We start from the raw sequence: 25,950 nt of genomic DNA on the forward strand, positions 1-25,950 counted from the left end.
GTTAAGGAAGAAATTTAGAACTCTATTCTCCAAGTCAGAGGTCTGGGCTAGTCTGATGCAGGCAATGCCAAGGGATGCCAACTAATAAAGCTCTGGTGACAGAGACTAACAACCCGGAGTGTGGCCTCCACCATCAGAGACCCTCAGTTCAAATCCAGAACCGTCCTCGTGCAGGCGATGTGGCTGGGGTCAAGCTACTACATATCTTGGAGTTTACGTTTTTCTTCTCTTAAAAATGGGGTTAATACCAGTATCCACCTCCTGGGTTTGTTGTGGAGATTAAGGATAAACATTTGGCAAATGACATCTGGCACTATGTAAATGCTCAATACATATTAACTAATTTCTACAAGGTGCTAGGCCTTGTGAGAATTGACCGGGGAAGCAATAAAAACTCTCTTAAAATTTACAGTCTCCTGCAATTCTTTTCTTTCATTTTCCATATACAGCCAGCGGCTTTTCAGGGACATCAGCTAGTCTCCAGATTTTGTGATCATCTATTTTTTTCTCTTCCCACCTAACTTAGCGCCTCTAAACCCACATTTTGGTCTTAGTAGAAATAACTGTCCCAATGGACAGGGAAGACTGTGCTAAGGCACCTTTTGTCAGAGCATTGTGCATGGATGTTGAAGAATGATGCTCCCTTTCACTCTTGAAGCCTGAACAAAGAGGCCCAAGATAAAAAAATCTTTCGTAGCAGTGGCTGCAATAAAAATTCCAGGAACAATGAACCTGGGCACACATCTGACCTTGACAACACTGAAATTAATATTCACTGTGCGATGCCACTGACATTTATCACTGAGAAGCACCTTTAACACCCTTACACATACATGCGCGCATGGGGAAGATTGATAATCGCAAGGGGCAGAAAACCAGGCTGTCCTCTATCTCTGAGACACATCTAAAAGGCTCCCGGACTCTTGACTGAACTACCCTGAGGATTAAGTTTATTTTATTTTCAGTATTCAAAAGATAAGAAGTTTATTAACCACATGGAAGATTTAGGCTTGTTCAGAGATAGCAGCAGGAAGACAAATAGACTTCAGCAGTTAATCATCTCAGGGAAGTTGGACTATGACTTTAAGTAAATCTGAACACAGGGACACTGGTGTGCGGCTCTGCATCCAAAGAATCCTTTCTGTCCTTACCTCCATCTGTCCTGCTTTTATTTTTATTTTTTAAATATATATATATTTTATTGATTTTAGAGAAGAGAAAGGGGAGAGAGAGATAGACACATCAATGATGGGAGAGAATCACTGATTGGCTGCCTCCTGCACACTCCCTTCTGGGGACTGAGCCCCCAACCCGGGCATGTGCCCTTGACTTGAATTGAATCTGAGACCCTTCGGTCTGCAGGCTGATGCTCTATCCACAGCTAGGGCTGTTCTGCTTTTATTTTTATTGGTGCTATAAATTGTCAGACCAATAGGAAAAAAAATGTCTTTGTTGTTCAAAGGCTATTTGTATTGATGTTGGGTAAATCTGCAGTAAAATAAATTAATTGTTAAGTATAAATATATTAGGTAATTCTTGCAGATAAATTTATCTACTCTATTTCAGTAACTCTGAATCTCAATTTAATATTTGATTGACAATATCAATTTAATATCATATTAGCAATATCTGATATTTTTAATGTCTTCTTGACTGCCTTCTAGTTGGGTATAAGACATAAGGGTATATATTAAATCATCACTGTCAATATAAATATTAGTGTGAGACAAAATATTCATATGTACTTTAAAATTTCTAATAGCCACATTGAAAAAGTAAAAATTAAATAAATTTAATTTTAATAACATATTTAATCAAGTATATCTGAAATGTCATCTCTTCAAAACATAATCAATGTAAAAAATTTTAATTTAATTAAATTTATTGGGGTGACATTGGCTAATAAATTATATAGATTTCAGGTAGACAATTCTACAATACATCAGCTGTTTATTTTAGTGTATATTCACCACCCCAAGTCAGACTCCTTCCATCACCGTTATTTGCCTTCTATCCCCTTGTACTTCCCTTTGGCAATCATCATACTGTTGTGTGTGTTCATGAATCTCTTTCTTTTCTTTGCTTATTTGTTAATGTGATATTTTACACTGTTTGTACTAAGCCTTTAATATCCAGTGTAGATTTTATACTGACAGCACACCTCAATTTGGGCAAGCCATATTTCAAGTGCTCAATACCAAACATTACATCTATAGGCAATGCTACCAGGATAATTCAAGAATTCTTCAATTAGAATAGAGGAAAATTCAATATTTCTAAAGTGAGTGTAATTCAAAATTACTATAAGAACATCCTACATAATAAAAGGTTAATATGCAAATTAACCAAACGGTAGAACAACTGGTCACTATGATGTGCACTGACCACCAGAGGGTAGACGCTCAACACAGGAGCTGTCCCCTTACGATCAGTGCTCTCCCACAGAGGGAGAGCCACTCATCCAGAAGCCGGGCTCACGGCTGGCGAGAGCAGAGCGGTGGCAGGAGCCTCTTCTGCCTCTGCGGCAGCAGAAAGGATGTCGGGGAGCGGGCCAAGCTGTCAGTTGGACATCCCACAAGGGCTCCCGGGCTACGAGAGGGCACAGGCTGAGCTGAGGGGACCCCCGCCCCCAGTGCACAAATTTCGTGCACCAGGCCTCTAGTTAAATTATAAAGAAGAGATAGAACAAATCACATTCAAAGTGGTAAAATTAGCAAGATGTTGGCATAATCTAAAGTAAGTCAGTGATATGTTAAATCTATTATTACATTGTTATTTGTACTTAAGTATTATATTAAATGATAAAATACTTCATTAGAAGTAGCATCAATTTTCTCTGGGAGTCCTAAACATTTTTGAGAGGAGCTTAGACTGAACTATAAGTCAACTGGCCCCCCTGAAAAATGTAAGTAATAATTATTATTAGGTAGTAGGAGAGGGTTTTGAATCAAAACAGTGGACTGAGGGTTAGGATCAAGTTAGTGATTTATAACAAGAAGTTCAAATTATGTGCCTAGCATGTTCCTCAGCACAACAGTTAGCACAACTCACTCAGACTGGATGAAGCTCAATCATGTTGGGATTTTTTAAACCTACCCTGGCATGGCTATACTTTCTTACCTAATAAGTATTTTAACTCATTAAAGAATTGTTAAAAGGCGGTTAACTTTCAACTAATTGTTTTTTTCATTTCCCTAAAATAATCAAAGCTAATCTTAGTTTGAACATGCAAGCACACACAAATGAGCTCACCCCCGCGCCCCCCCCCCCACACACACACTTTGTCACACTTCAGCATTGTGGTAGAAATGTTATGCTAGGCTGGAATCCCCACTCTCACACTATTATCTTTTTCCCATTTAATTTTGTCACATCTAAGGTAGGCGTTGGGTTGAGCCATATTTCTTGCTCCCAGGATATTTGACAGGTGTAGGGGATTGCTATGGCAGAAGTTGAAAGAGTTTAAGGTGATGCCACATAATTACTGCTTCAGGTTGTAGCTGTTAAAATCAGAGTCAAGGTGTTGCCATCAATGTCTGGGAGGAAGTGATTATGGGGTTTTTATCAACCGAAGGTCAAACAGTAAAAATCTGAGTGTGTGGTCAGTGTCAGTAAGAGCTCTCACTGGCAGCTTCTGCAAACTCTGTTATTCAAATGATTCCTTGGGCTCCTTGGTTCCCTTAGGGTCACCTGAGCAGTTTGCAGCCCTTAATATTCAGAAAGTGCTTCGTCCTACAGCCTACAAGCTGGCATTAGAACTTCAAAGAGAAAAAAAGGTAAAAACATATCAAATATGATTTTAAGGACTTTCGGGATGCGTCTTAATACTTCTCTGCTTGAGCAACAATCTCTGAGATTATTTTAAAATGAAAAAGTTAGCTTCATAATGAAAAGTAAATAATATTTATTTTTATCATTATTTTTAAATTTCACAGTTTGCCTCAATATGATTACTTGTCATCTTACTTTAACAATATGTCTGATTGGTAGGTGGTATATGTACTAGTTTAAATAGTGTCCCCCCAAAAATTTCATATGTACCCAAAAAGATCTTTGCCTTTAATAAACTAAGATGAAGTCATATTGGATTAGCATTAAACCCAATATGATAGGTGTCTTTATTAAAACAGTGGATGGGACTCATAAACAACTCTGAATTAGGACACTGGATGTAGACCTGGGGTTCCCACCCATGTACTAACCCATCCTATGATTGGCCTTAATCTCTCTGATTTCCAAGTTTATTCCTTGTAAAATTCAGTGACTTGAATCAACAATCACAAAAGTATGTGTAGATTCAACATTATTTTTCAGATAACATTTTGGCTTCTGGATGTCCTGAGTGAATGGAGGATATAAGACTGCAAGACGGGGAAAAGGGTAGTGAAAAAGGATGTTATGAGTCCAAAGGCAAACTCCTCCTTAATTCTGCAGCCTTTGCTTAACCCTGAGCTAGGCTTCTGCCAGTAACATTCTGATGCATCTCAGAGCCATAAGGTGATTCCTCCTCTGGATCATCCCTGCATAGACATCCCATTAGAATCCAATCTCCTGTTTAATGAACACAGGCAAAGTACACACCGGGAAACAAGCTGGTTCTGAGCTAATACTTATCTTGGCACTACCTTGCCCATTTTGGAATGGTTCATTCGAAAATCTTGGCAGCTGGAAGGCTGGGCTGCCGATCTGAGGCCTCCTTTTGTCAATTCTCCTTTCTGTGGCGTTAGCCACATCAAATGATGTCGCTGGCCTGCCGGAGGCTTTCTGAGAAGGTGACTTCTCTGTGATGAATACACCTTTGAGTGTCTTCTGTGCATGGCACTGTGCATATCCCTGCGGTGCATGCCTGAGGGGCACATATGGCACAGATGTTCTACAGTTTACAGCATGGGAATTCGCCCATGTTTTCCAACAACTACTCAGTTTGACACTATTAGAAGATAATAGCAGTTTGTGGCATTTGCTTTTAGTTTTATATTCAAAATATTGGGCATCTTATGTGAGCTCATTGTCTCACTAAATTAATAAAACCTAAATCTATTTAATACTCTAACCTAAAGGAAAAAAAAAAAAAGGAGTCATTGATTTGTCCCCCATAGCACTCCCCTCCCTCACTACACACTCTCCCAGACAGCTCCTTACTCAGTATCTGACCCCAACAATGATCCCACAATTCACTCAGTTTCTGAGGCCTAAAATCATGGAGTAAATATGGCCCTTGTCTTTTCTCCCATCCCACATCCAGCAGCAAGTCTTGTCCCCATCTTCCAAAGGTATCCTGAATTCCACCAGTTCTCAACACCTCCACAGGCCCACCAAAACTTGAGCAACTAACAACTCTTGACTAAACCACATTCACTTTCTCTGGAGTCTCCTTTCTTCCACTTGAGAAATGAAAATTGGATCATGCCCCCGCTCCTGTGTAGATGCCGCTGCACGGAGAATTGAGTCAATGTTTCTTAGCATGGGTTGAAGGTTTTTCACAGCTGGGCCCTGCTGCCTGCTCACTCATGTTTCCACTCTGCCTCCTCCCCCATCCTGGGTCTTGGCTCTTGCTATTTGCTCTGTCTGAAATGTCTCTGCCTAAGATCTTTGTTGGCATGCCTCCCAAATTCACTTAGAGATCCCCTTAAATGGCCTCCTTCATAAAGACTTTCCTGCTTTTCCCTTGTGCAATCACCTCTATCCTCCTCATTCCATATCCCCTTTAGCTGCTCTATTCTTCTGCATCATTTATTTTTGTTTACTGTACCTCTCTATCACTAGAATATAACCCACTGAGGATAAATACTTTGTCTTTATTTACGGCTAGGTTCCCATTGCTGAGAAATACAGGATAGCCCATTGGGGAAACAAGGGCTATTTGTTGAATGAATGAATGACAAGGTAAGGTTCAAAATTTGGAAAGTGAAAGGTGAACTTATGCAGACTAACATATTGACCCATCTGGTGAATTAGCCAAAGGAGGCTTTCTGCTCTTAGAAATCTTAAAGTAGAATAGAAGAGCATTATGAAATAGCCTAAAGAAGGAGAAAGTTTCAAACACATGAAAAACACAGAGACAGAAATGAACAAATTACCTGCAGTGTTAAGGAACAACACAATTGCATGAGAAATAATTAGCATCCAGCAATGGAGGAATGAACAATTATAGGAGCTAGCATTTATTGAGGGCTGATAATGTACCAGAGAATACGCTAAGTATTTTACAGTAATTACCTCATTTAATCATCAGAATAAGCAGTTGAGAGTGTACTGTTGTGTCCCATTTTACAGATTTTCTCTTAGGCTTTACAACATCCCTGAAAGATAACTCCATTTTACATAGGACAACACTGTGATTTGGCAAAGCCAACTTACCCCAGCTAGCAGGTAAGTGAAAGAGGCAGAATTCAAATGCAGCTTGACTTCTGAGTCATTGTTGTGAATCCCCTTTCACTCTCCTTTCATTTGGAAGATCTGGAAAACTGATTATGAGTGTAGGTAAGGTGATAAGGGACAGGTCACTTGCATTGACCATGTCACCATGTTCTACGAGTTCCACCATTTGACATATAGTTGATTAAAAACCCCATTATCATTTTCCTCTCAGTCAATGATGGCAACCTCTGAACTCAGATTTCAAGAACTATGATCTGAAGCAGTAATTGTGTATTATCAACTGAAAGTCTTTCAATTTCAACCCAGGGCAATCCCCTGAACCTGTCCAGTGTTCTGTATTCTGAAATTCTGACCCAACTCAATGGCTATATTAGATGTGATCTGGGTTTCCCAAGGTGGGAAGATTGGGTTGAGAGAGAGAAGAGTTTTCATAGAATAGGGAATATTATGTACTTATCTCCCTAGGTATCTTCCTAATAAACAGACTTAATACCTTTATTAAAACAATATAATGATGCAGGAACATTAAAGTTAGAGGACAATAATTAAAATCACATTATTGTCCTTTTGTGTAGCACATGAGATTTACTATATGTGGCAGCATGCAGAATATAATCTGCAGTTAAAAGAATCCATAAGATAATGACATGAGTTTTACTTAATTTTTGTTGGGTATTACATTAGGTTAGTCAACTATAAATTTCTTGATGTGATAGTTCAAAAATACACTATCATATTTCATAGTAAAACATAAAAATTAACTGTCATATTTCATACTAAAACATATAACTACCCTGTACTCCTAACTTTAGGTTAAAATAAACAGAAAATCAATTTGATTCAGAACAATTTATCTTCCCGATATTTTCATCAAATATTTCATTCCTAATTTCTTTCACATTATCCTGTCTATCTCATTTTACTTTCTATCTCGTACAGCTTATAGAAGCGTTGACACTCAGTAGGTGTTCAGTAAATGCCTATGGGGTGCATAGGTAAAAAAGGGCTCTCATGATGAGAGAATGCATAAATGAATATGTGATCAAAATTCCCTTTTCCCCTCCTGTCTTTATTCACCAGTCACCTTCACCAGCTTCCCGTAAAGTCAGATGTAGCTGAGAGTGACACAGGAAAGCTCAGCTCAGCTCAGCTGTTTTGTCTTTGGAGAAGAGTTTGACTTGGCTGCCCCGCTGGATGATAATATCCCTGAAGATGCTCATGCTCTCTTTTGCTCTAATTCAGTTTAGCAAGTAACCTACTTTCATTTTTATAGGGTATAATCAAAGTAGGCATTTAAACCCAAACAAAACTACTTCTAGGACCTCTATATCCCTGGCTAGATAGCCATATTTCCCCCAAACTTCCCATTATTATGACACTTTCATGTCCTCTTTCTTTGTACTACCTGTTATCAGTGAGAAATACTTAGTTTTTTTTTCCTTTCTTTTAAAAAATATTGAATTTATTGGGGTGACACTGGTTAATGAAATAACACAGGTTTCAAGTGCATTAGCTTTTTTTACTATCTATTTCTCACCAAGCAGGCAGCTGCTCTGGGTGTTTGGTGTACCCCTGGAAGAAGCCTGAATTATGCTTGGTGCTCAGAAGAAATGAGAACAACAGTGAGACAGTAGAAACTGAGGGAACTGAACTTATGCTGTTCCACTACTTAATTCAAGCAACACGTGATCTTTGTCCTTCATCTTCGTGATTTGAAAGATCCTTTCTCTTTTTTTTTAACTAGAAAAATATCTAAGGAACTTTGCCTAACTAACCAGAGGGTCTGTTCAGACTCAGATTATCTGGTCTTTTTAAGAATAAATATTTTTATATGAATTCAATGAATAACACACTTTTCAATATCCTCAGGGGCCTCATCTGTTAAGTATGTTTCAGTGAGTTCTACTTAAAGTAGTTTCCTGGAGAGTCAGGACATTATTTGACTGTTTTATTCCCTCATTCACTAGTCCAGTGTCTGGAGCATTTCTGTCCAATAGGACTTTCTACAATGATGGACCCCTTCCCTGAGCTGTACTATATGGTAGGCAAGAGTCACATATGAACGTCTGAAATGTGCCTAAGATTAAAGAATTAAAATTTTAGTTTTCTACCTACTTAAATTTTAAGTGCTGTTTAACAGCTGAAATGCCTCTAGCATGCTTGAGATATTGAATTTTAAATTTAATTTTACTTCTTCACATTTAAATTTAAATAAATAAATGTGGCTTGTTAGTCCAAAACTTAGGTGGAATGTCAGTGCTTATCTTTATTTCTTTCTACTATCAACCTAAAGCAGCTGTAGGCAAACTACGGCCCGCGGGCCGGATCTGGTCCGTTTGAAATGAATAAAACTGAAAAATAAAAAAAAGACCGTACCCTTTTATGTAATGATGTTCACTTTGAATTTATATTAGTTCACACAAACACTCCATCCATGCTTTTGTTCCGGCCCTCCGGTCCAGTTTAAGAACCCATTGTGGCCCTCGAGTCAAAAAGTTTGCCCACCCCTGTCCTAAAGCCATGTACCAAACAACTGGACCATTGTTGGCTGGTTCACGGTCAACTTTGCTACCATAGTCACCCCAAATATTCACTCAAATCTTCAGGCAGTACAGCTAATAACTGGAAATCAGCTCAAGTGATTAAAAAGTGAGCTGGACAGAACTGTAATTTACTTGATTTGCTTAATTTATAGAATCATGATAAAATAAGTATAAATGATATTTAGTATCTCGGCCACACATTAAGTACAGATCAGATTCTACCTGCATCTTTTAACCAACCAGCTAATCATAAAAAGGCAATGCTGTGATACATTTTATGGGACAGAATGTTTTCTGATCACAAGACTGCCACATGTAGTTAGGGATGTAAAGATGTGCATTAGGTAACATTAGAATACAACCCGGTCTATAATAGCCTGCTAAATTATAGGGAGGGAATAATTAGGGGCAAAGTAATAAACATATATAAGTGGCTTATTATACTAGTATAGCAATCAAGCCAGTTCCAAACTGTCAATAGGTATTATATTAGCCTTTTTACCTTGGTGATTAGCCTGGTGAGTCACCACTATGTTTGCAAGTGCAGGACAGTTGGAATTAAATTTCCATCAACCTTGTTAGGGGCAGGGAACTTCTACTGAGTGCCTACTAGATGCAGCTAAGACTCAGGGGCTTCCCATGTCATCCCATCTCATGTCTACCTCCTGGGAGGAGGAGGAGGAGGAAGGGGAGGAGGAGTAAATAACATCTCCAATATGATGGTGAGAAAACTGGGGCCTCAAGGATTAAGCAACTTGCCCTAAGATACAAGTAGTACATTTTGGAGTCATAATATTCAAAGATGGCTTACTTCTCCCCATAACCACCATAGAGCCCTGTTAGAATGGGGAAAAAAAATCCAAGGCAAGAGGAGCCAAGTAAACATGTCCACTCCTCTAGCTAATGCGCTCTAGAGCCATTTGACTTAGGGGGCTGGCTTTCACGTATCTTTTCAGTGTAAAGAACAGAAGGGACTAAGAATATTACTTACAACTTGGAAATATAAAAAGGTTTTGTGGATAATTGGGTTGTGGCCGAGCAAATAGGCTTCCCATTCTAACTCAAGCCTCCAGCCAGCATGTGGCCCATTTTTACATCGTTCGTGATAACACTGCCGTAACAGCATCTTAAAGGACCCCGCATAATAATTCAAAAATTCTCCACATGTGGTATGAAAAGATTAGACAAGTCTTAAGCAGGCAGGGACTTAAATCCTGCTGATAATACACTGGAGAAATTATATGCCATAAAGGCAGGGGAGGGAGCAAGGGTTCAGCAAAAGGAAGATAGAATCAGGGGACACAAACCTTTCTATAAATCAAGCCGTTCTATTCTGGGTGATTATTTCATAAACTGGGTCTTGGGCTGTTGATCTCTTTAAATGATTATTACAAAATGCATGCGCTTTTGGAAAGAGTCACTGGCTGATTTGTATTTCAGACATATTTTCCATCAGTATTTATTTATTGAGAATATGGTTTTCATAATAGAGTTGATACTTTCAAATAATATGGAAAACTTGAATTCAATTTGTATAAAAGCTATGCAATTTTAGTGTAGCATTACCACATCATATTGGGGAAAACAGTGATAAAAGGAGCTACCAAATGCATACCCAGACGAGAGCCATTTTCAAAAGATAAGATCATTTTGTCAGGGAGAGAAATAATGATGGAAATGTGCCCCCATTCCTCTTGCCTCTAAATTCTGTTATTCTTGTTAAATAACAAAATCAGCCTTTTCACTTCTTCTAAAAACACAGAAAGAATTTGGGAGAGTTCTAGAAAGAGGAGGGAGGGGAATATAGAGAAAGAAGGAGGGAGAAGGAGGAGAAGAAAAAAGGAGAAGAGGATAAGGGAGGGGCCAATAGGAAGTGAACACTGGGTCTCTAGAATGTTCCATCCCCATCAGCAATTGGTGCAGAATTGAGCAAGCTTGGAGAAAATGAAGCGTACCTTAAGCTGGAAATATTTTTAAATCACCAACATGGCACTTTGTGTTAACAACAGAAGATAAAATACACATGCAATACCTATTAATCATGACCACATAATTTATTTATCCTAACGTCTGTAATAAGACAGCAAGAGAGCTGCACAGTACTCTTACTCAACATGAACTGAAGGAGCTGGCTAACTGTTTGAAGGTGTAAAGGATATTCTAACGTGCTGTTTTGGCAGAATTGTTCCTATCTACCTGTTTACTCAGCAAGAGAAGAATTTTCCAATGGCAATTCTCACTGAAGTAGAATCAGGTCACCGTACAAATGAACAATGGCTGTAAAGGAAAGAATTCTTACTCCATCCACAGTGGTATGGACAGAGATGATTTAATAACACAATGCTGGGGTGAAAGGCCAAAATAGAGTGAGCATTCTAAGGCCATTTTCACTGTCCTTAATGAAAAAAATCCAAGGCTCCTTCATGCTTCTAAAGCAGGATGCTCCATTTTCATTTTCTGGCGGAAAGATAACTTACATCAGACAACACTACCAATGAGCCCCGTATTTTATTCAGCCAGGCAGGTAGTTTTTATTTTGTGCCTTATCATCATTTATGCTAATTTTTCAGCAAAGTAAATGCTGACAGAGACCAGCGCCCAGTGGAGTCCTCTGCACAGATTCTCACACTGCGTTTTAAATGAGGAGGAATGGATGATATACCATGAGTGCGGCAGCTGTAATAAAGTGATTATTAGAGGAGGTGGGCATGATGTGATTTAGGCATAAAAAAGGAATTAGATACTATGTCTCAGCCATCACAGGTAATGGGCCCACAGCTATTCTATGCCTCAGTTGGTAATATTTCATTTAACAACTTCTTACAAGATTCCTTACTTTAGTTGTTTTGTTACATATTTAGAATATTTGCTTCCCCAAGAAGCTGCTGATATCCATTAGTGCTGTTGCTTCATTACATACATATGTGTGTGTGTGTGTTTTAATGTGCCTCAGACAGCATGGAACCGTATTAGGAACATACTAGATGTTCATTAATGTAATTATAATGATGTATGTCATTGTTTGTTTTTTATAAAGCTAAATGTGATACAAATAATCACTGACTGATTTTTTTTTAAATTAAGAATACAAAAAATGGCAGAAAAATATTATATCCTGAGTAAATTTTTTTAATGAAATAAAGCATTAAAAGTAGTCACTGCCAAAACAGAAAATACTTTCTTGTCCTTTGTCGTGGAAATTTGGCATAAAAAAATGAGATTAAAAAAAAAAATAACAACACACCACTGTTAACTGATTTCCTAAACTGGATACTTAGAAACTGGTACTTACAGAGGAACAACTAACGTTGCTCAGTATTAGAAAGCGAGGCTGACTACCTAGGATTTTTATCAGAAATGTAATCCTGGCCAGTCAGCCCTAAAAAGTGTACTGAAACCATTCTAGGCATACCATTATGGATTAGAAAGTAAAGAATTCAGAGAAACTGGGTCTTTTGAAATGGAAATGCTTTTAAGTTCTACCACTAGAAAACTAGACACAATTTTTCTTTAGAGAATTTTTGATGGGTAACAGTCTCTCTGTAGACAACATGGCATATACCATTTTTGAAAATGGATATTTTGACCTAATTCTTTTTATTTAACTTTATAGATTAAAAAGGGCAAATACTTATAAAAGTTAACGATTCCATATAGTATAAGATTTATGAAGAGTAAGTCGATAAAGAAACTGATGACACAAATAGTATGTTACCAGAGACACCGTGAAGTGGAAATGGACATTACCGAGTGATTTAAATCCAAACAGCCAACAGAACAAAGCATTCTTAAGAACAGAAACCTGGGAGTGGGACCACCTTTATAGGTACATGACCAGAGAAATTTCATGAGGACCTGAGCTCAGAGGGACCATGCCTGGAGTGTGATTTCATGTCTTGCTGCAGCTGCTTAGTCCTGCAAATTACTTAAAAGAGTTCTGCCTGCAACTCTGCATTCCCTAAAGATTGTCTGCAACCTTACCTCATTAAGGCTTGAAAGATGCTACCTGAAGTTTTATTTCTGTGAGGCAAATATTTCTAAGACTTGTGCTGCTGGCCCACCCCTCTCCCACCCCCCAACTTGTTATCATCTTGTCTTTGTAGCGGTCACCAAGTGGCAGAAAGAATGGAGATGCTGCCAAATGTAGACCATGAGACCAGCACCCTGACGATACATCTGAGCGCACCTGCTCTCTCTTCTTCAACATCTTAAGTTTTAAATAAAATAAGGCTGGCGAACTGCTCATCAGTCATCAATCTTTTCAAAATGACATTAGAAATTTAGTAGAGATCAACATTTTGTTAAGATCAGAAGTATTTTTAAAAGGTACAGCTTGGGGGCTGTTCCTTCATAAAGGGAGAGATCACTGCATGATAAGTTGGCCAAAGAACACTGAGCTACTTCACTCTGTGATCACGCAGCTCAGTAGAGTGGTTTGTTCGCAGACAGTGCGATTGCACAATAGGGATCATCTCTATACATTTCTTGAGTCTCGGTTCCCTCTTGGGAGCTTCTTGAGGGCACTGGGTGCATGTTTAAGTTCTTTACTAAGTCCCTGCATTTAGAAGTCCTATGCCATCGTTATTTTACCTTTGATGCTCCATTCTCATAGACAAACTTGGGAAATCTGAAAAAATCAGTGGAGGAGGCTGAAACCCCATATTGACCATGAAGTGCTGGCAGGTAGGGTAAGTCATTCACTCACGTAGGAAGTAAATACATAGGCTGTATGGAAGGATTAGGCTTTTGTAGTTGTTAAGTTGCCAGTAAGGAGACATGACCCAAGTGGGGAGGCCATTTTGTTAAGAGTGATCTTACCTTTAAAAATCCTTGAGTTAAATACATTGCTTCAAACATCTTCCTTCCATTTCCTCAAGAAATTTCTATGAAAGTATTCAAGGATATGGCTGGAGGAGATAAACACTTTCCAAATGCCACCCTTCCCTTTCATACTCACACTCAGGCTGAGTGGCCACTTTGATGGGTTGCGAACTCTCCCCCGGGCCCCACTCATTGTAGGCCACCACGCGGAAGGTGTACATGGCTTCTGGCTTCAGGTTCCCCACGGTGAGCTGAAGGGACCCAGGCTGGGTCGTATTCAATGCTCGTTCCCTGGGAAATCAAAGTTATAGGGAAAGATTAATCCAACACCCCTACTTTAGCCCGAACCTTAATGTTCAAGAGTAGTGAGGTAGAGAAAAGGTTGCTTCCTTATTTAATGTTGACTCTGGGACATAATCCAAGACCTCTGAGACTTACTACGGGAAACAAACTGAGGGCCTACAAATGGATGTTGCAGGATGACTGGGGATTGCGAGTTTGTGCCATTTCCACGAAACTTGCATATTAAAGTATTTTCCCTTTGACACTTTATAAATTTGAATTTAAACCTTATGACACAGAGCTATTAAAATAAGAAGAAACATCTGGAATGCATTTCATAAGCCTCCAGCTAATGACAGAAAATCAAGGTTTCAATTATTTCACAAATCAATCTTTGCCAGTAATGCCCGCAAATGCATTTCTGCATTTCCTTTCATTGTACACAAGGAAAAGGCAGAGGCTAAGTGTTGACGTGTGTGGAGCATGAGCTCCTGTGGTTATGTGAAGAGCAATTAGTAAATGGAAGTGGGTCCCCTTCTGTGCAGAAACAACAACACGTCTCCTTGCCTTGTTCTTCAAGCACCGCCTACAGGTGTCCAACTCATTTCCCAATTAAAACTTCCTCAATGGTTCCCAACAAATCTACTGATCATGCTGGGATTCATATATACATATTAAGAGAAAATAAACCCTATGGCCCTGTGCTGACATGTGAGAAACAAGAACTACTAAACTACTCTTTAAAGACACACATGATTTTAGATCTTTATACCCTCATTGGCTTCATATAATTGATTGACTGGGTGAAGAGGGAAATCCTTCTAACCTACTCAACTGTTTCTTACCGTTTCTATTTATAGATACTATCTCTTACCTCTCAGTGGAATTATATGCAGGTTTTAATTTTGCCATTTGGTTTTATTTGGTTTTGGGAGATACGGAGAATGAAACTTATTATTTTTTTCTGCCAGAGTAAATTAGGCTTCTAAAAAGAGAAAGACAAAGTTTGAAGGGAATGAATGGTGACTCCTGGGCATATATATTAACTCTAAAATCACTTTGACGGACACAGCAGAGACTGGCTGGCTCATCCTCAACCCATTTCTTCTTCATGTGCTGGACTCTACTTCCCAGCCCCCCTGAAGTCTAAATGAGGCCAAGTGACTGAGTCTAACAAATGGGTTTAAGTGTGTGTGATGTGTGCTGACTGTAAGGCTGGCCTAGAAAAACTACACATACAGGATGGGGCAAAAGTAGGTTTACAAGTGTTCATATGGGGATTAATACAATAATTAATCAATAATAATCTATAATAAAAAACATAATATGCTAATTAGACTGGACAGCTGAACGACCTTCTGGACATCATTCTGGACGTCCTTCCAGACGAAACCACCATAGTGGGGGCTGAGGCTGAGGTGGTTAGGGGCAATCAGGCAGGCAGGCAAGCAGTTAGGGGTGATCAGGCAGGCAGGCAGAGGGGTTAGGGGCAATCAGGTAGGCAGATGAATGGTTATGGGTGATCAGGCAGGCAGGCAGAGTGGTTAAGGGCAGTGAGGCAGGCAGGCAAGTGATTAGGGGTGATCAGGCAGGCAGGCATTCAGGTGAGTGGTTAGGAACCAGCAGTCCCAGATTGTGAGAGGAATGTCCGACTGCCAGTTTAGGCCTGATCCTGTGTGGGATAGGGCCTAAACCGGCAGTTGGACATCCCCTAAGGGGTCTCTGATTGCAAGAGGGTGCAGGCCGGGCTGAGCCCCCTTTCCTCCCCTGTGCACGTATTTCATGAACCAGGCCTCTAGTGCGAGGGTAAACTGTGTTTCACATGCAACTGTAAACCTACTTTTGCCTTCCCCTGTATGGCTTCCTTCATGTTCTCTTCCTACAGCTGTGGGCTTGAGGCAGGTAAGCATGGTGAGCTAGAAAGCCATATACTAATGATGGAGGAAGCAAAGTTTGCATGAATTCTGGAGAGTGTTGTGAGAAGAACTGTCTTCACTCACAAAAATCCTTTATCTATTTTATAGAATCAAAAAGTTTTGAGCCATTATTTGTTAGAGCAGTTAGCATTATTTTATCCAGTACTGCTAGTACATTAAAATATGCACTCTGGGTCATTACCAGGGATTATGGGGAGGGAGGAATGATGAGTACAAAGTTTCAATTAGGGGAGGTGATAATGTTCTGGAGATATAGGGTGGTAATCGTTGCACAAAAATGTGAATGAACTAATGCCACAGAACTCTCTACTGAAAATCATTAAAACTATAAATGTTATGTCATGTAGATTTTACCACAAAGGAAACACACACACACACACACACACACACACACACACACACACATCTTGTATGAATTTGGGTATAGCCCAAGGTTTAGATATTTCTTTTTTTCTTTTTTAAAAATAGTTGTGTGTTTTTTTTAAGTTTTAGAGAGAGAGGAAGGGAGAGGGAGAGAGAGAGAGAAGCATCAATCAGTTGCCCCCTGAACACCTCCTACTGGGCATCTAGCCCACAACCCAGGCATGTGCCCTGACTGGGAATCAAACCGGCAACATCTTGGACAACCAACTGGTCCACACTGTCCAGGACTATATATTTCTTTAGGAGTGCTGTGTTAAGTTGCTTCAAGGATGAATTGTGACATAGTGGGGGAGGGCTTGTGACTATGTGGGATTCAATATTACTCTAAAGTAGGTAAGAGTAAAATCATGAGATCATGGTTCACGTGTCACATGTCACACTGCTCTCTTCTGCCAGACCAAAATTATTTAGGACAATACGTTTCTTTGTAAAAGGAAATCCTCCCAATCAGATTGTAAGCCTTGTGGATGTGAATTTTTGCATCTTATATATTTTCTTTCAGTGGAATAAATTTTATATACATTGTCTAATATAGCCCTTTTATATAGACAGAGTGTTTTTTTTTTACTGTTATTTTGGAGATGCGATGAATTAGTCTATGATCTATTGTGGGTCATTTCCTCTTGTCTAGACCTTCCCACAACATAGTTGTCATTGAAGGTCAGATTTTCATACCAAACTTCTTGGATATCTATAAGAAAAGATGGCTTTCAGAATTGACTTTATTTTCATAACTACTAAATAATTTAGATGAAATAGCTGTGTTCTGGGACATGCTGGCAAAACCCTTTCAACAGGCAGTCTTCAAAGGAAAAAGAAGAGGCAAAAAAATTTGGGTATGCGCAGTAAAAATGCCCACGATCACAGAAGGAAAACATCACTCACACACAAAGGGGGATACCGGACTTCATGACAATGGAGGGAGTGTTAGGTGTCCTCCATCTCCAGCAGCCTCCCACCATATCCCAAATTAACAATAGTCATGAGAAAAATGACACTCACTCATACGGACAATTGATCCTCTCTCAATGTTACATAAAGCGTGAACAAAGGGTCTTTAGAAAATACTTCTTTGGGAGAGATCTGTAAGAATACAATGTAAGCCAATACAATCTGCTTTAGAGAAACATGGCTTCAGAGACAACTCCACGGGCCCTCCTCTAACCATAGGCTGTTCCTGCCCTAGACTGTCCACTAGTTTCTTCAATGTGGGCTCTTAATTTTAAATAATGATTTAACTACATGTGTCTTTTTCTTTCAGAACTCCACTTATCATATCAAAATGGGGTGGCAGCAAAATACTATGTAGACTGCAGAGTGGATTCAGGAGTCTTAATCGGGGTTTGTTGGGCTTCCTCATGAACTTATCTGAGCCTCAGATTGCTCAGATGCTAATTGTTGCCATAAAAATATTTTCCTTAGAGAGTTTCTAAAGAATAAATACAAACCACCTCAAGTAGTAGGAGTGGTGCCTGGTACTCCCTATGGCGTGTTCTCTATATGGTAGTTAGTGCTGTCATTTTTATTATTACTACAAAACACAACCATAACCTCAGAAAAAAAGAAGTGCTCTTGAGTCCAAGAAGAGAACTTTTCCACGAAGTATTCAGATATAGGACTATGAGGAAATAAATTAATAAGAGATACAATCATCATTTTAAGAAAGAAAAATAAACAGATTTAACTGAGCTGTGGGCCTGCCCCCATTTTTTTTAAAATGTTCTGTCAGATAAATTCTGCTTGCAGAGATAAGTTAAATTTTTAAAAAGAAGTGGTCATAGATATTGAACAGGTTCCAATAATGAAAACAGTAATATTTCTAAAAGTGGAGGTTTCGTTGACAGCAAACGAGAAGCTTGTTCTCAGAGTTCCACGACATAGCGGACGCCCTGTCCTATGTGATGTCTGCGCTAGTGTCAGGGTTTGCTACCAGGCTGCTTGGATGCCTCCTCAGGTCCTACTGGAGGAACATCAAACGCTAACAAGATACCAATGCATTCTGGGAAAATGGCACCTGCTGCCACCTGGCCTTTCCCAGAGTTGCCCAGTTACCAGCCCAGAAGATTCACAGGAGGCACCTGATCCCCCCTGTCAGGCTTTCATATCTGAAAGCAAAACCTCGCAAGACATTTCCCTACAAGAAAGTACAACCAGAGTTTGGGAAGGCAGCTCAATCCAGCCCCACACAGGGCAGTGCCAGCCCCTGAAGGGGTTACACATACTAGTAACATGCACATCTATGCAGCGAGGCATTAGGTTTCCCTGCTCCTCCAGGCCAGGCCTCTCTATAAATGGGCAGATAAGCGAGGAGGTTCTGAAGAACAAAGTACAGGAGATGTTAAGACTTTGCCCAATTACTGTGTTTGAGTGTCCTGCCTGTCACTGTCATTGCCCTGACAGCTCCTGGCTTTGCCGCTTCTCAGGATGTTCTCTCCGATGGCTCTGAAAACGTGATGACCCTTCAAATCCGCAGAGCTCGGGGTCACGGTGTCTACTGTCAGACAAAACTTCATTATCCCACTCCTTCCCCCAACTCAGAGTTAGCAGTGTGAGGTTCAGGCAAGTTCAAGGTAAATTGACTGAAGTACAGGGAGTAGGTCACCTGAGCTCTCTAGAATCCCTTCACATGAAATTCATTCCTTGAAAATCCACAGTGTAAGTGCACAACTTGGTCCCCTCCTGCTGGCTGAAACTCTGCAGGCAGCGTGCCCGCTGGCACCTGTACACCGAGACCAAGGGGAGGCCATCTGCAAGCACTTCTGTCCAGTGCTGAGCGCTGGGGGTCACATGGCTGAGCCTCCTTGGGAAAGAACTGCTGTGTTCTAAAAGCACACGCTGTGACCCAGTCACAGTATCGCTGCTGCTTTTCTGAGCTCAGCCTGTAAGTCTTGACCCTTGGAAGTCACGAGTGACACAGGTGGCAGGGAACGTAAACTTGCATAAGTTGTGTGGAGACCTGACCCAAGTTGGGATCCAGTCTCCTGTGCCCGGAACCAGCCCTGCTCTGGCTTGTGCTCACAATGCATTGCATTAGGACAGCTGTTCCTAGTGCTTCTTCACTGATTTCCCAGCTCTTCCTATCTTCCGTTGACAGAGATTCTCTTCTAACATACACACTCGGTTGACTCCATGCCCTCACCTTGAGCGAATTAATTATCATCATCCTATGGTTAACGCAACCTCAGCTCCTTGGCACAAGAGCCAAAGACCTTCAAGCCGTGGACTGACCCTTTACACACTCACCGGCAGTCACCAAGCCTCGCCACACCAGATCGCAGCCTCGCTCCTCTGTCCCTTGTCATCCTGTCTGGCATCAGTTTTGTTCTGTTTCATTCTGACTATCCTGGAGTTCCTTCTCCTGACTCGCAGCTCTTCTTGGGTTTGTGTTTGGCAAAAGCTTGTTCATTATTTAAATGATATCTCCTTGTCATTGGTTCCTACCATTATGTCCTCTGACTCTAGTGCATTGAGCATTCTCTCCTTTGTGCTTTTGTTGCTATTGGTTTGTACGTCTACTCTAGCACATTTCCCATTGCTTTATTAGACACGTCTGTCTCCTTGACTCAATGGTGAATTATTTTAGAAGAGAAGCCGTATTCCATTTGTATTTTATTGACACTCAGCCTATATACCCAGTGAGTCTAAAGAATGGCAATGTTGCTGGTGTTCACAATTTTTTAATTGAATGCATATATAAATGGGAAAATTTTAACAGAAGAATTGCCAGATATCCCCACAGTGTGTGATCGCATAAATGCTCACAGAGCTGGATTCTATCCACGTTCTATCCTAACTTAGTCCCACGGGTGGCCTTGGCATGCCCATCGCCTTCAGTTTCATTATGTGAAAACTGAGAGCATGGGATCTACTCAAAGAAGTCTTTCCAAGCGAATACCCTTCATGGGCAGAGAAAGTCACCCGCATGCTTTTGGTTTTGTTTTTAGCTGAATCCAGCACTTCTGTATGTACATTTCAGAAGTAAACAGAGATTAGAGATTAAGCATGATGCTGCTTTTAGTGGGTCATTTGTAACATGTCTCTAGCACACATTCTAAATAAACACATGTTGTCTTGCCTAAGTGGACCAGGGTGTTCACACTTGTTACAGCTGTGAGGTGAGCAACAAATGCTGCCTTGATGCAGAAGATGCCTAATTAGTTGCTTCAAGGGACAAGGATTCTATTTTGTCCCTTTGTAAGGAAGGAACTCTGTTACTTTTAATGGAGAGATTTTTAACATCTTCTCTTTATTTGCTCCACTTTCATTTGTACTTCCTTAGTGAGAGAAAGAATGGTGCAATGATGAGAAGATTTCAAAACTGAAATACAGAGTTTGCTAGAACAGGGAGTGTTTTTCAAGCTTTTTCATCTCACAGCACATGTAAGCTAATTACTAACAGGTGGTGGCACACCGACACATACATTTTTTGCTGACCTGACAAAAAATAGATATGCTTTTGGTTTATTCACACCGATGACTATGGTGTTGGCTGTTGTCATTTCGTCAGTAGACAATCCAAAGAAAACGAGGTCAGGTACTGCACGTTTTAAAAATCCTTGCGGCACAGCAGCTGAAAATCGCTAGAACAGGAAACAGGCTTCAAAGTGACAGCGGCAATGAAAGTGACAGCCACCCAAATGTCACCCCAGACGCACCCTTTGCAGCCGGTGCTGTCATGAAGAGGAGGAAGGTTCAGAGGTGAGTTGCCACAGACAAAGACCGTGGGGGATGGAGAGCACCCTGGTCAGAGGTATTGCCACTGCACACAGGTTAAAAACTAGGTTTTTTTTTTTCTAAGCACAGTCTGAGAAGCAGGCTTTTAAACATTTTGTTTCCATATAACCTCTGTTTCAGCATCTAGTAAACTTCTAAGAGACTAGTCACATAATAACTACTGCCACAACAAATAAGAAGTTCTTTCCTGGAAAAAAGTTTTGGGTTAAAATTATTTACTCTGTTGGATTTTGGCCAATGTCCCTGTAATAAATCTGACTCACTCTGGGTGATCTTCTAGTTCTGCATTGTTGGTTTTTTTGAGGGGGAGGGGGATGGGAGGGAATCTTATCTTTCTCCATTCCAGTTATCATCGATGTGTAGACACATTCCTGGTCTATATATCAGGCCTGGACTTCTCCTCTGAGCTCCAGGGGCCTATTTTCTGGGACCTGCTTGACAGTCCCCCTTGAATATTGTAAAGGCATGTCAAACCAACAAGCCTGAAACAGAACTGATGCCCTTTCTTCCCAAACCTGGATCTTTCCAGCATCCTTATCTCACTCAGCACATTGCCCCACCATCCACCCATTTACAGGAGCCAGAGACCTAGGAGTTATCTTGAAAAATCTCCTTTTCCTCACTGTGAATGCCCAAGCCATCACCTGGTCCTTTCAGTTTTGTTACCTAAATATCTCCAGAATCTGTTACCCGCTCCCTCTCCACCCAGCCCCCCTTAATCTGACCCAGCATCCTCTCCATCCTAGACTCCTGCAAAGCCTGCCCAATGGCTCCCCAGCACCCACCCACCGCTTCTGATCAAACTTCCACTCCGCAGCCACCATCACCCTCTCTAAATGCAAGTCTGAGTATGGCCTAGACCAGTGGTCGGCTAACTGCGGCCCCTTGAGTGTGGCTCTTCCACAAAATACCACGTGCGGGCGCACACGTACAGCGCTAATGAAACTTCGTGGCCACACTCAAGGGTGTCAAAGAGCCGCAGGCGGCTCGCGAGCCGCAGTTTGCCGACCACTGGCCTAGACAACATGCACGTGCTCCGTGACTTCGCTTACAGAAGCGTGTTCCTTCCCTTTAGCGCTCTCCACTCGGCGTACAGTCAAATAGGCATCAGTAGAATGACCCTCCCAGCACTGTGAAACTGCTTCCAAAGAGACCGCCGGCTCCTCTGTTATTTCAATCGCAGTGCTGGGCGAGTGCATAAAGGTCACTCATTCGTATATGGCATTATAAACGGCATACCTCTTTTTTTTAAATGTATTTTATTGATTTTTCACAGAGAGGAAGGGAGAGGGATAGAGAGTTAGAAACATCGATGAGAGAGAAACATCGATCAGCTGCCTCTTGCACACCCCCTACTGGGGATGTGCCCGCAACCAAGGTACATGCCCTTGACCGGAATCGAACCTGGGACCCTTCAGTCCGCAGGCCAACGCTCTATCCACTGAGCCTAACCAGTCAGGGCAAATGGCATACCTTTAAATACCTGTTCAACCCATTGGAAGAATTAAATCACAGTTTCTCATCCTAAGACCATTTTGAGGTAGAAAGGATGGGACTGACTTTCACTGAGGAGCAGAGTGACAGGAGGGCCATTCCTGCTGAGCCTTAAGCCAGGGCCAGAGTGTGGTGCTTTGGATTCGGAGACGTGCTCTCCTTCCCTCACAACCCACTCCCTTCACCATAACAAGCCTCATCAGCTGCACGGTCCTCAACTCCGCAGAGCAGGGGAAGGACATGTAAACACCATGTTGAAACTCTGCCCGGCCAGCGTGGCTCAGTGGTTGAGTGTCCACCTATGAACTAGGAGGTCACGGTTCCATTCCCAGTCAGGGCACATGCCCGGATTGCAGGCTCCTCCCCGGTGGGCGGTGTGCAGGAGGCAGCTAATCAATGATTCTCTCTCATCACTGATGTTTGGATCTCTCTCTCCTTCTCCCTTCCTCTTTGAAATAAATAAAAAAATGTATATTTTTTTAAAATGACAGAAAATCACCCTAGCTGGTTTGGCTCAGTGGATAGAGTGTTGATCTGTGGACTGAAGGGTCCCAGGTTCGATTCCAATCAAGGGCACATGCCCAGGTTGCCGGTTCAATCCCCAGTAGGAGGCAAGCAGAAGGCAGCTGATCAATGTTTCTCTCTCGTCACTGATGTTTCTCTCCCTCTCTCCCTCTTCCTTCCTCTCAGAAATCAATAGAAATATATTTAAAAAAAGAAAATCCAATGCACAGGGAATTCTAAAGTGAATCCTCCATGTCAGTCATGAAGAGCTGACCTCTACTCCCAAGCAGGGAGCAGAGGTTTCCCGGGGCAGCGTAAAGCACTGTATTGCATACAGCCCTGCACGTGGAAGACCCTGACTTTGTTCTGCCACAGAGTCAGCATGTGACCTTGAGCAAGTCGGGAGCTATCTAGGAGCCCTCCTGCTTCATTTGCAAAAGGAAGATACGAGTCACTTATCTGCCTACCTCACAGGGTCATGGTGGGGATTAAACTGAAAGATGCCCATGAAAGTGTTTTTACTTCTCTCATCTGAACTCCCGCAGTCTTTATATGTAGCACTTTTACCAAATATCTTTTACTTGTATGGTACAGCGAGGAGATCACTGGACTGGAAACCTTGCATTTAAATTCTGATTTTAATATTTACTGGTTGTGTAGCTCTTCAGGCAGTATTTTTGAGGCTTTCTGAACAGAGCAAGGCATGCTCATCTGTAATATGGAGATTATCATTCCTGCTTTATCCGAGGATCAAATGGGCTAATGTTTGTGAAAGTGATAAAGTCCTTTCTAATGATCAATTGGAGAATATCTGCATTCCACTGACGTTCATTTCTAACTGACACCATGATTTGCACATGGCACTGCTAACAAGAATGGGGTGCTTATGGGGCACCAAGCAATGGGCATCTGTCTTAGTCACTTTTTCTTAACTTCATTTAATACTCATCATAACCTGCCATGTTGGGTCAAAGATGATCCCAAGTGCAGAAAGCAAGGCACCAGTAATTGGCCCAAGGCCACACAGCTCGTCACATTCTGAGCCAGGACTGAAACCCAAGCAATTCCATTCCAGAGCCACAGGGCCTTACCCTTTCAGCTACACTGTGCCACACTCCATAAGTAACTTTAGATCACTAAGTGGGAGGTATGATGTTCTATGCATGAATTAAAAAAAGTTTGCTCCTGTAAGTTTTATATGGTAAATAAATGATGCAAATAAACTAATTCATCAAGTCAGAAAATTATTAGAAATAAGCCTACAGAGGAAATTCATGTCATAATTCTAAAAAATATCAAGAGAGCTGGGTTCTTTTCCAGGTTAATCCGTTAGGAGGAAGTTAGGTAGCCACTGAGAGCACCTGCTTTAGAGTCAGGCCTGTATTAAACCCTGGTCCCACCACGTACTAGCTGTGTCACAGAGGTGCGAACTTTTTCCTTAAGGGGGATGTTGTTGTTGTGAGGATTCGATAAGACAACTTCTGTCAGATGCTTAGTCTGGTACCTGGCACTGTAAGTGCTCAGTAAATGCCCGCTCCCGTTATCCATGCTTAAGCTGTGGGCATGATTTCAGCCTCCCCAGAGCATCCGTCTCTAAGTGTTCAAGTAGAAGGAAGTTCAAGTAGAAGGATTCAAAAGATCCCTTTCAAGTCTAATGATTTTTAGGTACTAAGAGGGGATAGATGGATATCTCTGAAGCAATTGTGTTTTGTGAATTCTGACTTTCAGGATCTAAGATTTATGCCTCTCTCTGATGTATGGAGTGAAAGCACCGAGGCGGATGAATAAAAAAATGTTTACTATGGCACTTGCATTTATTGCCACCATTACCTAATCAGGCAGATTCATGATAATCTGAGCCAGAGTAATTTGCCTGACAAAATCATTGCTAATCTGAGGTAAATGTTCAATCTAAGACTTTTAGAAAGCTATTGTGTTAAGGATTTTAGTAAATATGAGCAAACAAGCATCACAGCTCAGAAACAGGTGGTTGAGCATCATCCCAGGCACCCAGAGGTCACTGGTTCAATTCCCGGTCAGGGTACTTGCCCAGGTTTGGGTTTGATTCCCTATAGGGGGCACGCAGAAGGCAGCTGATCAATGTTTCTCTCTCCCATCCACGTTTCTTTCTCTCTCTCCCCCTTCCTCTTTCTCTAAAATCAATTTTTAATAAACATATTTTAATTAAAGAAAAACCCAACAGAGAAAGGAGTCATAAAGTGTCCATTTAGTAATGAGTGAAGGACACAGAGTTGATTCCACAGGTCTCCGAGGTCCCTGCCAAGATGTGCCTCCGCCAGTGCCCCACAGTGTACCTCTAAAGAGAGGGGTGGCTAGGCTGAATTCTCCTGGTGGGTGGCACCTACCTGTTGTCACCTTCTCTGGAGAAAAAGACGGTGAAGGTTTGAATGTTCCCTTTTGCTTCTGCGGGTGGGCGCCAGCTGAGACGGATGAACCGACTGGAAACCAGGACAGGGACCACATCTCTGGGAGCAGAAGGGAGCACACTGGAGCTTGGGATCGCTGAGGAGGAAGGAGAGGAGGTGGTCAGAGGTGTCGGTGCCATGGGCAGACAAAGGGCAGGGAAGCAAAGCAGACCCAGCAGCAAACACAGAATGGCACATCCACACAGATGCTACGGAAATGAAGACAAACCAGGAAAGAAACAGTAAACGGAATTAAAGGTATAACAGGATTCCTTGGGGTTTACGAAAAGGTGGCTAATTAACCGCATATGTAATTTGACTCATATTTCTTCAGTTTCTATTAATCATGAGATCAATGACAATAAGACTAAATATCCTATTTAAGTGTGAAGCGGGGAAACATGA

General features: G+C 41.2%; 1 protein-coding gene across 1 annotated transcript in view; it reads right to left on the reverse strand.

Annotated features, from left to right (window-relative positions):
- DCC (DCC netrin 1 receptor) overlaps positions 1–25,950 on the reverse strand; it is a 588,022-nt gene that overhangs the window by 246,078 nt on the left and 315,994 nt on the right. Inside the window, exons 8-9 of the mRNA XM_036322656.1 lie at positions 25,486–25,642; positions 13,882–14,036 (exon numbers count right to left, since the gene is read on the reverse strand). Coding sequence (XP_036178549.1) covers positions 13,882–14,036; positions 25,486–25,642 — 312 coding nt within the window. The remainder of the gene's footprint in view (positions 1–13,881; positions 14,037–25,485; positions 25,643–25,950) is intronic.

Source organism: Myotis myotis, unplaced genomic scaffold (assembly GCF_014108235.1).
Source record: "Myotis myotis isolate mMyoMyo1 unplaced genomic scaffold, mMyoMyo1.p scaffold_m19_p_9, whole genome shotgun sequence".
NCBI lineage: Eukaryota > Metazoa > Chordata > Mammalia > Chiroptera > Vespertilionidae > Myotis > Myotis myotis.